This window comes from Palaemon carinicauda, chromosome 20 (genome assembly GCF_036898095.1).
Source record: "Palaemon carinicauda isolate YSFRI2023 chromosome 20, ASM3689809v2, whole genome shotgun sequence".
Taxonomy (NCBI): Eukaryota; Metazoa; Arthropoda; class Malacostraca; order Decapoda; family Palaemonidae; genus Palaemon; species Palaemon carinicauda.
Window position 1 is genome coordinate 96,464,927 of NC_090744.1, and position 13,413 is coordinate 96,478,339.

Consider the following 13,413-nt stretch of genomic DNA (forward strand, 5'->3'; position numbering starts at 1 on the left):
GTTATGTGCATGGTAAGATTATCTGTAGCTATATTATATGATATTACCATACTGTTCAGCAATACTTTACTGTAATTACAAATAATTATGGAATGAATATAGAAAGGTAAGTTAACAAATGTTTTGTAATTTATTTATACAGTATTGTTGTCGCTTCTAAAATATTTTTAAAGTTATGTGTTGAAAATATGTGATGTGTTGATAGTCATAATAAGTTGTTTAAAAAAATTAATGCTCTATAAAAAACTAACGGTTATTTTTCTGCTTATCTTCTGTCATCTCTATATAACATTGCAGAGAAATACTTTTGTTGCCAAAAAATTAGAGAATAAAATGGCAATTTGTTTGAGATAGCCTCTGCTACCACATCTATCAGTGGAAAATTAGAATAGTACATGCATCTTTACAAAGATTTTTTTTGTAGCCGAGCTATTCACAGATGGTGAATAGCAAATGAATTTCACCAATGAAAAATGTTTGGAGATATCAGGTGAAAAACAAATGTTAAAATATGTAATATGTGGAATGTACTGCATGTTGATCTGTGTATAAAGTGTAGATAATTTGTTTTGAAAATAGTTAAGTGGTTTTTATTGAAAAAAAAGCCTTAACAACCACCTCTTAGTTTTATCAAGAAAATTTAGCATGACTTTTTATTTTACATTAGACTTTTAACATTAAGATTAGCTGTTCAAACATATTTTTAGGAATTGTAACTCCTGCTGAAAATAAAGTTCTAGCTAGTTGCAGTGTTTAATTGATTTTTTTTTTTATCGTTTTCAGCGCTGCTAAAAGTGGTCGAGCGATATCAACTTGGACATATTCAGGATCTGCTAAACAGACTAGATTTTAATGATTATTATAGTAATTTAAGATGAGGTACCGAAATACTTTTATGTAAGACAAGGAATTGTTTAATATTTATTCCTTTGTAACGTACATGTCTAGAATATGTTGTCCAAACTTGTCATATAAGTATTACAAGATTTTGTGATGTATCAATATTTATTTCTAATTCAAGAGTAGTTGAATGTATATTCTATTAGAATATGAAAATTGTTCAAGTTTTTATAATTGAAATTTTATGAAGAATGTCATATTGCAAAGCCCCTTGCAAGAATATTGTTCACTAGATTAGCCTATGTATCCTATGTTGCTGTCATTGCACAAGAGCACTTCATCTTCATAAGCTTAGAGAAAAAGGAATACTTACGAATCAACTTCTATTGCTAAAATCTCAAAATACCCAATTTTCACTCTTATTAAGTATGTTTTTCTTAAAGGTGAAAGTCAATTCAGTTACATTAATTGATAATTTCAGCATAAAATGAAAGTATTACGGAATTTGGCAGCATCTATCTTGTAGAAAATTTAGCCCCAATCCTGCTACAGTAGGACATGCACAAAACTAAGCTTCCCTGACATTGGAATGTAATTAAACAGCTTTTCATGTATATACCTGCCATTATTTCATAATTATCACTTATTCTTCCACGCTATAGGAAACACTGGTGTACCTTGTGCAGTGATTTGGGCAACCTAATAAATAATCTTTGCAAAACAGTTCTAACAGACCATTGTATAATTTCTAGATTTGTATTTCAACTTGGGTTGCCATGGAAACAATGCCCCCAGATTTGAATATTGCAGCATTTTTTTGGACCTAAAATGTATTGCTTTGTAACTTGTCATTCTATACTTAAGTTTTCTTCCTTGCTGCATGTTCAACATTTTCAAAATTATTATATGGCCAGTCTCATGAGTAGAAATTTGCCATTTCTGTATTCTGGTTAAATTACTGTATCCCTCCGTAACATTTATAATTAGTTTTGAAATTTTGTCATTATTGCCTTAGTATTTAATAGTAAAATATTTTTTTCAAATATAGAAGCAGAAAGTCTATAGTCATTTGGTTTGCTTATTGTAATTATCTGAACACAGTTTTGATTTATCTAGTCTAATTTTTTTTTCTTCTTAGTAAAACACCCTATAAGGTTTAAGTTTTGAGAATGTAATTCAATAGCTTATTTTTTAACTTTGAATTCCAAAATGTCAGCCATGTGCCCAAATTACTGTATCGTTGCTTCCATAATTGTAATGAGGATGTCAAATGCTGAAATAAGCAGGTTTTAAATGAAGATTATAAGAAACAATGTATTTGAAAAGAAACTACTGTATTTGTATTTCCTAAGTTATATGTATAAACTTATTTTAATTAAATTTTAAAACTAACATTTTTCATGACTAAAATGTCAACATTTTAGTATATTTAAACACAAAAAAAAATTGTTCAGTGCTTCAGTCAAATTTGTTTTCAGGTATGTGAGCACATCTGTGCTACAATTTAATATAAACTGATAAGATTAATTGCATTGCCTGATAAGAATTGCCAAATATAATGGAATTAATTAGAACAGGAACATAATAACAATAGTGTAGCCTAGTGTCAACATACAGCATATGTCGTGGAGGGAAAAAAATGAGCAAGAAAGGCTGTATTACATTGTAACTTGAACTTCTCACGGTATGACGACAAGAACGAGCAAAGTAGTCAGAAATATTATAAAGGCAAATTGTAACCTTTATTGATTTTTAGTTCAAGTTCGAAGCATTTTTATATTGTTTTAACTACCCTAATCTTATGTTATTGAGTGACTTACATGTTGTTCGATTACTCTTTTTAATGGTATATAGCTCTTTCTTTCAACTGTCATTTTCTTCCTTAAATATAAGCCTGAAAGCATTAATACGTATAGTATATTTCAGAGAGAAAGGTAATTAATGAATGGAAAATAGGTAAATGGTTTATGTCTGAGTATTTGCATTTCACTGTACCTTAACACAAAATTACCACTTACAAATAATTCAAGTTCTCCTTACTGTCAAGTATCTTCCCTGGAAATTGAATAAACAAATGTTCTCTGTAGGAAATCAGTGAAGCGATGGCTTCATTTCAACTGAATATATTGAAATATTCCCATAAGGGAATTTCCAAACAAAGACTGTCAAGTCTTTATCATTTACATTATATATACTGTATATATAGCTATATAACTTTAAAACTTGTACCATACATATGAACTTTTTTCTTTGTATTACGTGGTAGCAAGGCTGTAGGAAACACCTTTCAAGAACTTTCTTGTATTTGCCTCTGCATTTGGGTATAACTTCAATAACAGCAGTTCCAAAAATTTCATACTGAAATCATCATTCGAGCATATTACCCCTACAATTGCTTCTTTGTGCGAGGCTTTGGCTTGAATTTGGCTCGGATGGAATCGTTATGTCCTTCCCTGTTTCGAGCAATTTCAATACAGAAAAACTGTATCCTTGTTACCAGGATTGTATTCTGCTCAGAGTATTCGTCAGTGCAGTCAATACGAACCAGTGTAGCAAAGCTGTAATCCTCAATTTCCTTCTCATATTTCATGCAGAATGGTCGCCATTTCTGAAATATATGCAAAGTTAATTAGATTACAATCATAAGAAAACAACAATAAATTTTCCCTAACCACTGACATACATAGACGGTAAATTCTTACTCATCAGGAGCTACTTGTAAACAATCTGGTGTAAGAATTGTAGAAAACTGTTAATGAACTGTAGATCAGTAGTACTTACTTCTTTAGCTTCTGAACTTTTAAGAGTTTCCTCATCTAACTTTTCCACATTAAAATCTGGAAAAGCTTCTCTGAAGCTTGAATATATTAAGTCATCCTTTGGAGTAAGTTTGAGAAGTTTGGGGTCCAAAGCACATAGCAACTGGAATGAAAAAAAAATATACATTTTACTAATTCGATTCACAAATAATTTTAGAATATAACAATTTTAAACTGCAGTAAGACTTTAGTATTCAATAATCTGGAATTTGATACAACAATGAAATTAGCATCGTTAAAAAGCGTATTCCAAAACGCCTATTGTTAGGTAGCTGAGCTATAAGAATTAAAATTCAAAGAGTATGCTGCAAACCATTTTCAGACAATGGGTTATATATTGCTATTACAACTATTAGGCCACACCTGGAGCATAAGAAATATGTAGGCAGTACAGTACAGTGCTGTATACTGTGTACATTTTGAATTCATACAAAAAGAATACACTAGCTTTATGAATGAAATGTATATTTAGTGTAGATTTATTATTGCGTCATATCTTCAAGGCTACTGAAGGTAGGTAGCAACAACATTCAAAAGATGGCTTGCATTATGTCCTCTTATACATTTATACTCTACTAAATTATTGAAACGATGCTTATTTACCAAAGCACGTCCCCCAATTTTGGAGGGTAGCCGGGAAGAGGGGGGGGAGAAAAAAAAAAAGCAAAAGGGGACTTTTCTTTTGCTCCTCCCATCTTGATAAGGATTCAGCCAAGTTTGGTTGGTACTGCTAGGGTGTCACAGCCCATCCTCACCCATTATCCACCACAAATGAAACTTCATATGTTGAATCTCCTACTGCTGCTCCCTCAGCAGTCCCCAAGGCAACCGGAGGAAGCAAGCTGGGCGTACCAGAACTGCATTACAATGGCTATCGCCATTCATTCCCATTTCTAGCACGCTCTTTTGCCTATCACATCTTTTCTCCTATCGCCAAGAACTTTCTTCACTCCATCGCTCCAAACCTTGGCCTTACTCTTGTAATTCTCCTATCAACTCTTGCATACATCACCTTCTTTAGCAGACAGCCATTTTCCACTCTCTCTACATGGACAAACCCCCTCAACACATTCATATCCACTCTAGCTGCTAAATCACTTCTTACACCCTCACTACTTCATTCCTAACCCTATCTAATCTAGATACACCAGCCATACTCCTCAGACACTTCATCGAGAGCACATTCAATTTCTGTCTCCCCGTCACTTTCATTTCTCACAACTCTGATCCATACATCACAGTTGGTACTATTTCTCATAAAGAACTCTACATTCATTCCTAACCCTCTATTCTTTACCACTCCCTTCACTGCCTCCAACACTTTACATCCTTCATTTACTCTGACATACATCTGCTTCCACTCTACCATTTGCTGCAACAACAGACCCCAAGTCCTTAAACTTATCTAGTTCATGAAAGCTAAATAAAACAATTGTGTAATGACTACCAATAAAATAATCATATTAATATTTGGCTAATGTATATACAAAATACGTTAGGCCATGCTAGCCTAACATCTAAAATTGGGGCAACAATTAGGTTAGACAAAAAAACCATAAAATTTTGTAATATTTACTATACATAAACTCGCAAGCTAATCATGAAAGCAGGAGTGAAAAGTGGCATACACTAGCAACTGAATAGCATAAACATTTGTTTGGCTAGTGAATGAAAAAAAAAAATACTTGGTTATGTAAGTAAAAATTTTATGGCAATGGATTTAACTAGGACGCTTCCAATGAAATTTAAGAGGGGAATAAAGTTTACGAAACTGGTATAGGAGATAAGATACAAAACTAGAATACCTCCAGACTGGCAAGAGAACTGAGGAGTGATGGGCGACTTAGTCTGTATAAGTCGATCGGAAAAATAACTAACTCTCGAAGGCAATTTAGAACAATAATTGTGTCCGCATTATATTATTACCATTACTAAAAATAGTGTGAAAATCATTTTATCTCGATTCCTGTTACTTAACCTAACAGCAGAAGATATCTCGCTTCACAGGAGCAGAGAACAGTCTTATTCTGACAGCAATTGACGAATAGATGGTGGCTGGGCACAATTTAGTGCTCAGCAATTCTGTCTCCAGCCATAGTGATGGTTGTCGGTGATGAGGCGTCACCAATAGAAAGACATTTTCGCCTTGGAGGTGCAGTATCGAGTTCAATAACACCTGAACTCCATGGTCTCTATTATACAGTGCACACTAAATCTGTGCTTAGCACGTTGATACACTGATCCCAGAGAAAGGGAAACTATATTTCTTTTGTGTTTATGCCATATTGGATTCTGTTCTAACTTTTCACACGAAAGTCCTTAGCAAGATGACACGATAAGATAAAGGAAGAGGTAATGAAGATAGAAGTAAAAGGCTGAAATGGGGGGAGGGAGGGATTTAGGGGACCAAAAAGTTCCTGCAAAGACCATTTGGTAACGGCATCAATTCCGCTGATGATTCTAAACACCTACAGGGTTGATGATAGCTTGTCTCAATTCTGTAATCAGTATTTACTGCTGTTAACCTACCAACAGTGTCTTCAATCTTTAAATAATTTTTTACCATGAAGAATTTCAGTAAAATTACAATTCAGTATTTATAAATGTATGGCATATTTTGATGCATAAAAGATTAATAAGGCACTAAAGTGCTGTCCCTGTTCCTAATGGAATGCAAATGGTAAGCCTTAATCATAATAAAAAAGATTCTACTCACATTAAAATAGACTTCTGCATGATCCATTGCCTTAATGGCCCACATCTGCTCCACTCCTGCCTGCAAATAAGGTGGTTTAATAACTCTAACAAAGAATTTTCTGCCACTCTTGGCTATGACATCTATTACATGAAAATAGCTACTTTACACTACATTAGTAGATGAAGTCATCTTTACAGAGGAAGAGTTCCTCCACTAAGTTGACAGATCTTGCTGTTCACATAAAAAATAGATCTTTATTGATACTTCACTCAAGCTGGCACCCTAGCTTAATAAGAACTTCTAAGTATCTTAATAACAAAATAAATATTTTTTAAAGTAATTTATATTTTTCCTTAACAATACAAACTCGAGAACTTTAACAGGAGTATGACTTCAGCAAAGCTGAAAACAGCTGTTAAACCTTTAATAAGGTTAAATGTCATCAGTCGTGCTCCTTAAGAGACACTGGTGGCCATGCATTCCATCTATCCTCCCACTTGTACTGGAGGATGGAGGAGATACTTCAATACAAAAAATAAACAATTATTAAAAGTTACTCGGTTGCGTAGTTTACCTACATCTGGATCGGATGTCTAGCACCATAACGACAGGACTGCTGCTACCCAAAGGGAGGGGAAGCAGAAAGGAGAAATGGCCTGACATTCTTTCCTTTCATTCCTAGACTTATGTCACCACCGCTCTTTAATTAAAGTATCCAAGTAGTGGCCAGTACAGGTTGTCTAGCACTTCCAGACTCCTGCTGACAGCATTTGCACATTATTATTATTATTATTATTATTATTATTATTATTATTACAAGCTAGGCTATAACTAGTTGAAAAAGAAAAATGCTATAAACCCAAAAGCTCCAACATGGAAAAATAGTCCAGTGAGGAAAGGAAACAGGGTAATAAATAAACTACAAGAGAAGAATAATCAAAATAAAATATTTCAAGAACAGTAACATTAAATTAGATCCTTCACATACAAACTATAAAAATTTCAAAAAAAACAAGAGGAAGAGAAATAAGATAGAATAGTATTGCCGAGTGTAAACCCAAGCAAAAGAACTCTAATCCAAGAAAGTGGAAGGTTATATTACAGAGGCTATGGCACTACCCAAGACCAAAGAATAATGGTTTGATTTTGGAGTGTCCTAAAAGAGCTGCTTACCATAGCTGAAGAGTTATTTCTACCCTTACTAGTTCACTGCTTGAGCAAAGAATTGTTTGGTAATCTCAATGTTATTAGCTGCAAGAGGACAGAGGAGAATGAGGTAAGAATAGGCCAGACTATTCGGTGTATGTGTAGGCAAATACAAATTGAGCAGTAACCAGGGAGAGGGATCCAATGTAGTACTGGCCTGTCAAAGGACCCAATAACACTCTAGTGGTAGTATCTCAAAAGATGGCTTGTACACTGGCCAACCTACTACCTTTTGAAAGGACAGATTCTTCTTGAAGGCTACGGTAGAACTGATTCTTCTGACTTTGAGAGACTGCACTTTAGTTGGTTAAACTGTCAGCTTTCTGGAAATGATATAAGCGTGCTTGACGGTCTCACGAACCCAGAAACCTTTCCAGCGCTGAGGAACAGCCTTTGGTGTTGAGTTCTCTATTAAAAGCATGACTGCTTAAAGCTCCACATGAACATGGACAACTACCTCAAAGAGGAGAGATCCAACCCTTCAGTCTACAGATCTGGTTCAAGGCTGAGCAATAGCCTATCACAACCGAGACTCAAGAGGACCATCTCTCAGCAAACGAAGAGAATGAAATTAGCTATCAATTGCAAAGAGACTTGGACAAGGAGAACTATCCTTATTATGGCAACCATCACAGAAGATGGGTAGTACCCTCGGTACCACTTGGCATAGGGCCATTGGGAGACACCAGGGTGATGACCCAATGCATAAGAAATCATATTGGAAGACATCATTGGAACTGGGACTGGGAGAACAAGATACTGGAATTTCTTGTTCAGCTACATGGCAAACCATTCAATCAATGGGGAACCCCAAATGACAGGAAACCTTTCTGCAATGCAGGGTAGTAGAAACCACTCCACTCCTACCACCTGCCCTTAGCAGCTGAGCACATCTGTTAGTACATCTCTCTAGACGGGAATGAACCTAGCTGACAGCTCTATAACGTTGTTGAACGCCAAAGTCTGTGTCTGCCTGGTAAACTTGTAGAGAGGCAGCAAAGCAATTCCTCCTTGCCTGTTAATGTAGGTCACAAAGGAAGTACTGTTACTCATCAAAGCTACCAAATGTCCAATCAAACTCTGTTGGAAAGTTAACAAAGATAGAAGTGCTGCTTGCATTTCCAACAGGCTGGTGTACAGATACTTCTCTTATTTGGATCACAATCCAAAAGCAGATTGGTGCTCAGGTATATACTAAACCCACCTTTATATGCATCTGTGAACAGTCGAGTGGAACTCCATGGCGAGGTTTTTGTTGTTCAGCCACCATTCCGGATTATCCTTCACTACTTGTTCTATTGAACAGTATTTTCTTCCTACCTTCTATTAAGGGTGGTTTTTTCCTCATTGGGAAAATATTGGCACACAGTTTCTCATTCTTCCGAAGAGAGAGAGAATACAGTTGACCTGGATATGGAAAGAAAAGCAGCACCAACCTTTATTCCTATCAGTAGTGCGTGTGTTCGTTCCTGTGAGAACAGAGCACAGCTAGCAGGTGCGTGAGCTCCTCTACCATGTATCGATATGACTACTTAGGGATGGGCACATTCCCAGCATGCACTCTAATCTCACGAACGGGGCGAGAATATACTAGGATCCCTAACACGAGAAAAGTTCTTGGTAATGCACGATTTCTCCCATGAGGAGAGAAATGGTAGTAGTCACATATATGTGACTCCTATCGTTCAGTCATCCTGGAATTCTTCGATGACATCGTCTCAACATTTCATCAGAGTCCTTCCTTCCCTGGGATACTTGTCTGCCAATCTGCAAATAAAACGTGGTGATAAATGCCTGTCCTTGGTTAGAGTGGATCCTTGCAAGGATTCTTGCAGACGACTGCATGAGCACGATGTAGCATCTCAGTGTTTGTACAAGTGCTGAGATCGGATCTGCGAAGTCACCTTTATCACTCTCTAAACCGCAACCAAGTTAGATCTCGGGAATGTTCCAGAGCTGCCAACTGTCCTGATCTGCAGTACTCTTGCTTACTAGTCACAGTCCAGAATCAGTCAAAGTCTCTTGAGACTCGGTCATCCTGTGCTTTGGTAACCTCTTCTTTATTCTCTTTGGGGCAGTAGGTCTGGGCTTGTAGTAGTGGGAAGTAACAGGTAATAGGCTTCTAAGTTCCATGGGGACTTGAAATTAACCATCTCCTGAAGAGCGAGGGTTAGTTCTAATTGTATAGTTCTCGATCGAATGATTCCCACTCACTGTTACTGATCACATGATTTCTAATTGCAGTGCGCGGCCTATTCCGTGAGAGGCAAAGATTGTCAAGAACAAGAGCGAGGAGACATGTCTTGTAGGGAAAAAACACAATCACAACGTTACCATGAAGACAAAACATGAAAGAATATGAGTCACTGAGGAAAAGGAGAGGCGTCTGATCGTGTAGATGTAACAAGAGTGGTGTTGAAAAAAACCTAAAACAGTAAGCCCTAAGAAATGTTGTTGATGAACATCTATTTTGGAGCAGATGCCTTAAAGAAAACTTAACAGTAAATCTATGGGTAGCAAATTTAATAAGTATGGTGGCCAAGTGAACATTTGGTGACCAACATTTTTTAATCAATATATATTTTTCATAGCCATACAAACCTAAGAACCTAAATAAGAGTATGACTTCAGCAAACTTTTAACAAGGTAGTAGCAGCTGGCTGGTTGTTCTTGCCCACCTGCCAGGTAGCATAACATTCACCTTGACCTTAATCTAGGACTTACAGGGTGGTTGAGACAGGCACTGTAACTTAAAGTCTCAAGGTTGTATGGTTAGGAAAAAATACAAATTGATTAAAAAGTTTGTGATTTGTTCCTACACGTAATACAAACCTTCGACCTTTAATAGGAGACTTATCATCAGGAGAGAGGAAGTCCCTAAAACCAATGTGGCTGGTTTTTCAACCCATAAAATGTCAATGCACTTTGGTGTTGGAGAAGAGTGAAAGTAATGACGCCTGTCAACCTCCTAACAACCAGAGTGGGAAGATTTCACAAGTATTAGGCTTGGTCCCTACCAGGAGACTGGTAGTTAGTTGTGGAAGAATCTATAACTGTAAGGATATTGTGTACAGAATACAGTGATACCTCTCAATACGATAAATTCGTGGTATGAAAAGATATGAATATTTTTTCACCGTATATTACGAAAAAACCCTCATAGTACGATACAAGATTTGCCCGGCCGCCGAGAAAATAATTTTAAAATTCGTGCCCCACCTCCACAACTGTAAACATGCCACAATCGTCAAGCTCTCCCATTGGTTTTCTCTCTAACGTGATGCTAGTTACCTACGTAAGATCCTGCTCTCCTAGTGGTCAGCACTTTTCCAATAATGCATCCATGCATTGGCATTCCTAGACCATTTCATTTCGGCAGCGCTATCATTCAAATTGAATTTGTGTTGGTGATTTCACTTTCATACTTATTGTTATCTTGTTGCATTATTCAACTCATACAATATTTGCCATGGGTCCCAAGAATGTTGCTGATGATCAAAAAAAGAAGAGGATGCTTTCTATGGAGACGAAGCTTGAGTCAAGAAATATGAGGCTGGCATGCAGTTAAGTGTGATTGGTAAGGAATTGCTTTCGAACATCGCCTCACTCGAAAAGTAAGTTTCCACATTTTCGATGTTAATTATTGCATTATGTTCTAATAATTACGTCATTTACAGGTATTGACAATAAGGTTAGGTATTGAATGATTTAAATATATAGTATTTAGTGGTATTACATTGTAATTAGTGCAGTATGGCTTTAATATAAAATTTAATGTAAAACTGCCCTCATTATATAAAAAAAAATCATGATACAAAAGCCACTCTGGAACAAATTAATTTCGTATCTAGGGGTATTACTGTACAGTACAGTATATGTAAGGTCATTATGAATATGAGGTTGCATACATTTCATCCATCAGCCCCCTCATCTGGGAAGGTAGGGGAGATACTTCAATACAGAGCCTGTCTGTAAAGATAAGTTATTTGATGTGTTGTGGTGGTCTATTGGTAACGTCCCTGCCTGGTGATCACCAGACTGGGGTTCGAGTCCCACTCACTCGTTAGTTTCTTTAGTGGCTGCAACCTCACCATTCTTGTGAGCTAAGGATGGGGGTTTGGGGAAGCCTATAGGTCTACCTGCCTAGTCATCAGCATCCATTGCCTGGCCTTCTCTGGTCCTAGCTTGGGTGAAGAGGGGGCTTCGGTGCTGATCATATGTAAATACTGTATGGGCAGTCTCTATGGCATTGTTCTGTTAGCTAGGGCAATGTCACTGTCCCTTGACTCTGCCATTCATGAGTGCCCTTTAAAGCCTTAAACGGGGCTCGCCAATCTAGCATATAACAGAGCAACGGCTTCACCTCAAATTGGAAAAAGGAAGAAAACAGACACACATTCTACCTCTCCTTCTGGACTTGTATGGCAAGCGCTATCTTAGGTAAGATGCTAATTGTCCCATTAAGGAGCTAGGATTGATAATCGAGATTTCCGAGGCTACCATCGGAATACTAGGACCAAGCTTCCTAGCACTCACAACCTCCTTCGACGTAGCACGCGACCATGGATATGCTATCCAGGGACCTGTGGGTATTCTCCTATTGTAGGACAGTGAAGGTTGTCTGTCATACCAGACTCATACCTTCGGGAATAACACTACAAACAGCTTCTTCCTTAAGTTTACAGTAGATCTGATATCCCTGACTTTATTCGCTTGAACTGGAATGGCGGGGTTTCCCTTCTCTTTATAAATTCCCCAGGGGAACCCAGCCCCATAGGAACCCAAAGGAGATACATCAAGTTTTGAAGCTGAAGAAAAGGAGCTACCGAGATTCTTTAGCGAAACTTCAGTTCAGGCGTTGCCAAGTCAGATGCTGAAGAATCCTTCTTAGGCGTCGTCTTCTTTGCAAACTCGACCCCCTGAAGAATAGACTACACCCAACACTCACCCCAAGGACATGACTGTGAACAGCCATGCTCCCTGCAGAAGATACACAGTTGACGGGGATCCACCTCAGGCTACCTCATGTACCAGCGGCAACTCCAATTAGGTTTACCATGGCACAGCTGCATGTCTGCCCATGGAGTCAACATTACACACTGAAGAGAAAATGAAAATGCTTAAAAAACCAAAGCTCAAGGCAGCAGAGAAGTACGTCTGAGCTGAACAGAGGCCAAAGTCAAAGCGAGGATTGCCTCACCTGGCGAATGGATGAGTCCTACCCACCACTTGTAACTAGGTTTACCTTGTTTTTAAATGGCCGATCCAGCTTCTCTTTAAAGGACGAGGGTTTGAATTTGTGTAGGAACAAATATCCCCACAGTATGTTTTCATCAACACAGAAATAAAATATATATAAGATAAATACTTACATCATTACCAAGATCATTTGGGTCACCACACGGGCCGACAGATCCAGCAGACTGGCCAGAAATGCCCTGAAAAAAAAAAAATAAAAGGTAAAATATAACCAAATAAGAAAATTAACACTACTTTCAAAATAATTATAATAAAGTTTTATTTCAATACCTCATATGCAAATGGCTTCTCTTTGGAAAGCTCGGATTTATCAACATTTACCTCTAAAATCTAAAAATTGAAAATATTTTCCCATTTTCTATCCTTCCCATTGGCTTCTGCCTCAGGTAAAGTAATGCAACATCTTGCAGTAAATGGAAAGATGTGAATTTGTATTGCACCAGTCTCTTTTTGTCTTTTCAGTCATGTATATGAACATTAGACAAGTATAGAAGTAGCAAGTTTTATTTCTAAAATTCTGTTCATTTCTATGCATCTCCCCCAACGTTCATATTGCTGACTCCCACACTCTAATAGAATTGGGATGCCAGT

General features: G+C 37.1%; 2 protein-coding genes across 4 annotated transcripts in view; one reads left to right on the forward strand and one right to left on the reverse strand.

Moving 5' to 3' along the window:
- The window catches only part of LOC137614331 (gamma-tubulin complex component 6-like), a 184,980-nt gene extending 182,700 nt beyond the window's left edge, over window positions 1–2,280 (forward strand). For all 3 annotated transcript variants that reach the window (XM_068344095.1, XM_068344094.1, XM_068344096.1), the window contains one exon: window positions 784–2,280. In XM_068344095.1, the coding sequence (XP_068200196.1) occupies window positions 784–792 (9 nt within the window). In that variant the 3' untranslated portion in view covers window positions 793–2,280. The remainder of the gene's footprint in view (window positions 1–783) is intronic.
- Window positions 2,281–2,791: 511 nt separating this feature from the next.
- LOC137614333 (protein PBDC1) overlaps window positions 2,792–13,413 on the reverse strand; it is a 49,529-nt gene continuing 38,907 nt past the window's right edge. Inside the window, exons 3-6 of the mRNA XM_068344097.1 lie at window positions 12,936–13,001; window positions 6,376–6,435; window positions 3,622–3,762; window positions 2,792–3,448 (exon numbers count right to left, since the gene is read on the reverse strand). Coding sequence (XP_068200198.1) covers window positions 3,227–3,448; window positions 3,622–3,762; window positions 6,376–6,435; window positions 12,936–13,001 — 489 coding nt within the window. The 3' untranslated portion in view covers window positions 2,792–3,226. The remainder of the gene's footprint in view (window positions 3,449–3,621; window positions 3,763–6,375; window positions 6,436–12,935; window positions 13,002–13,413) is intronic.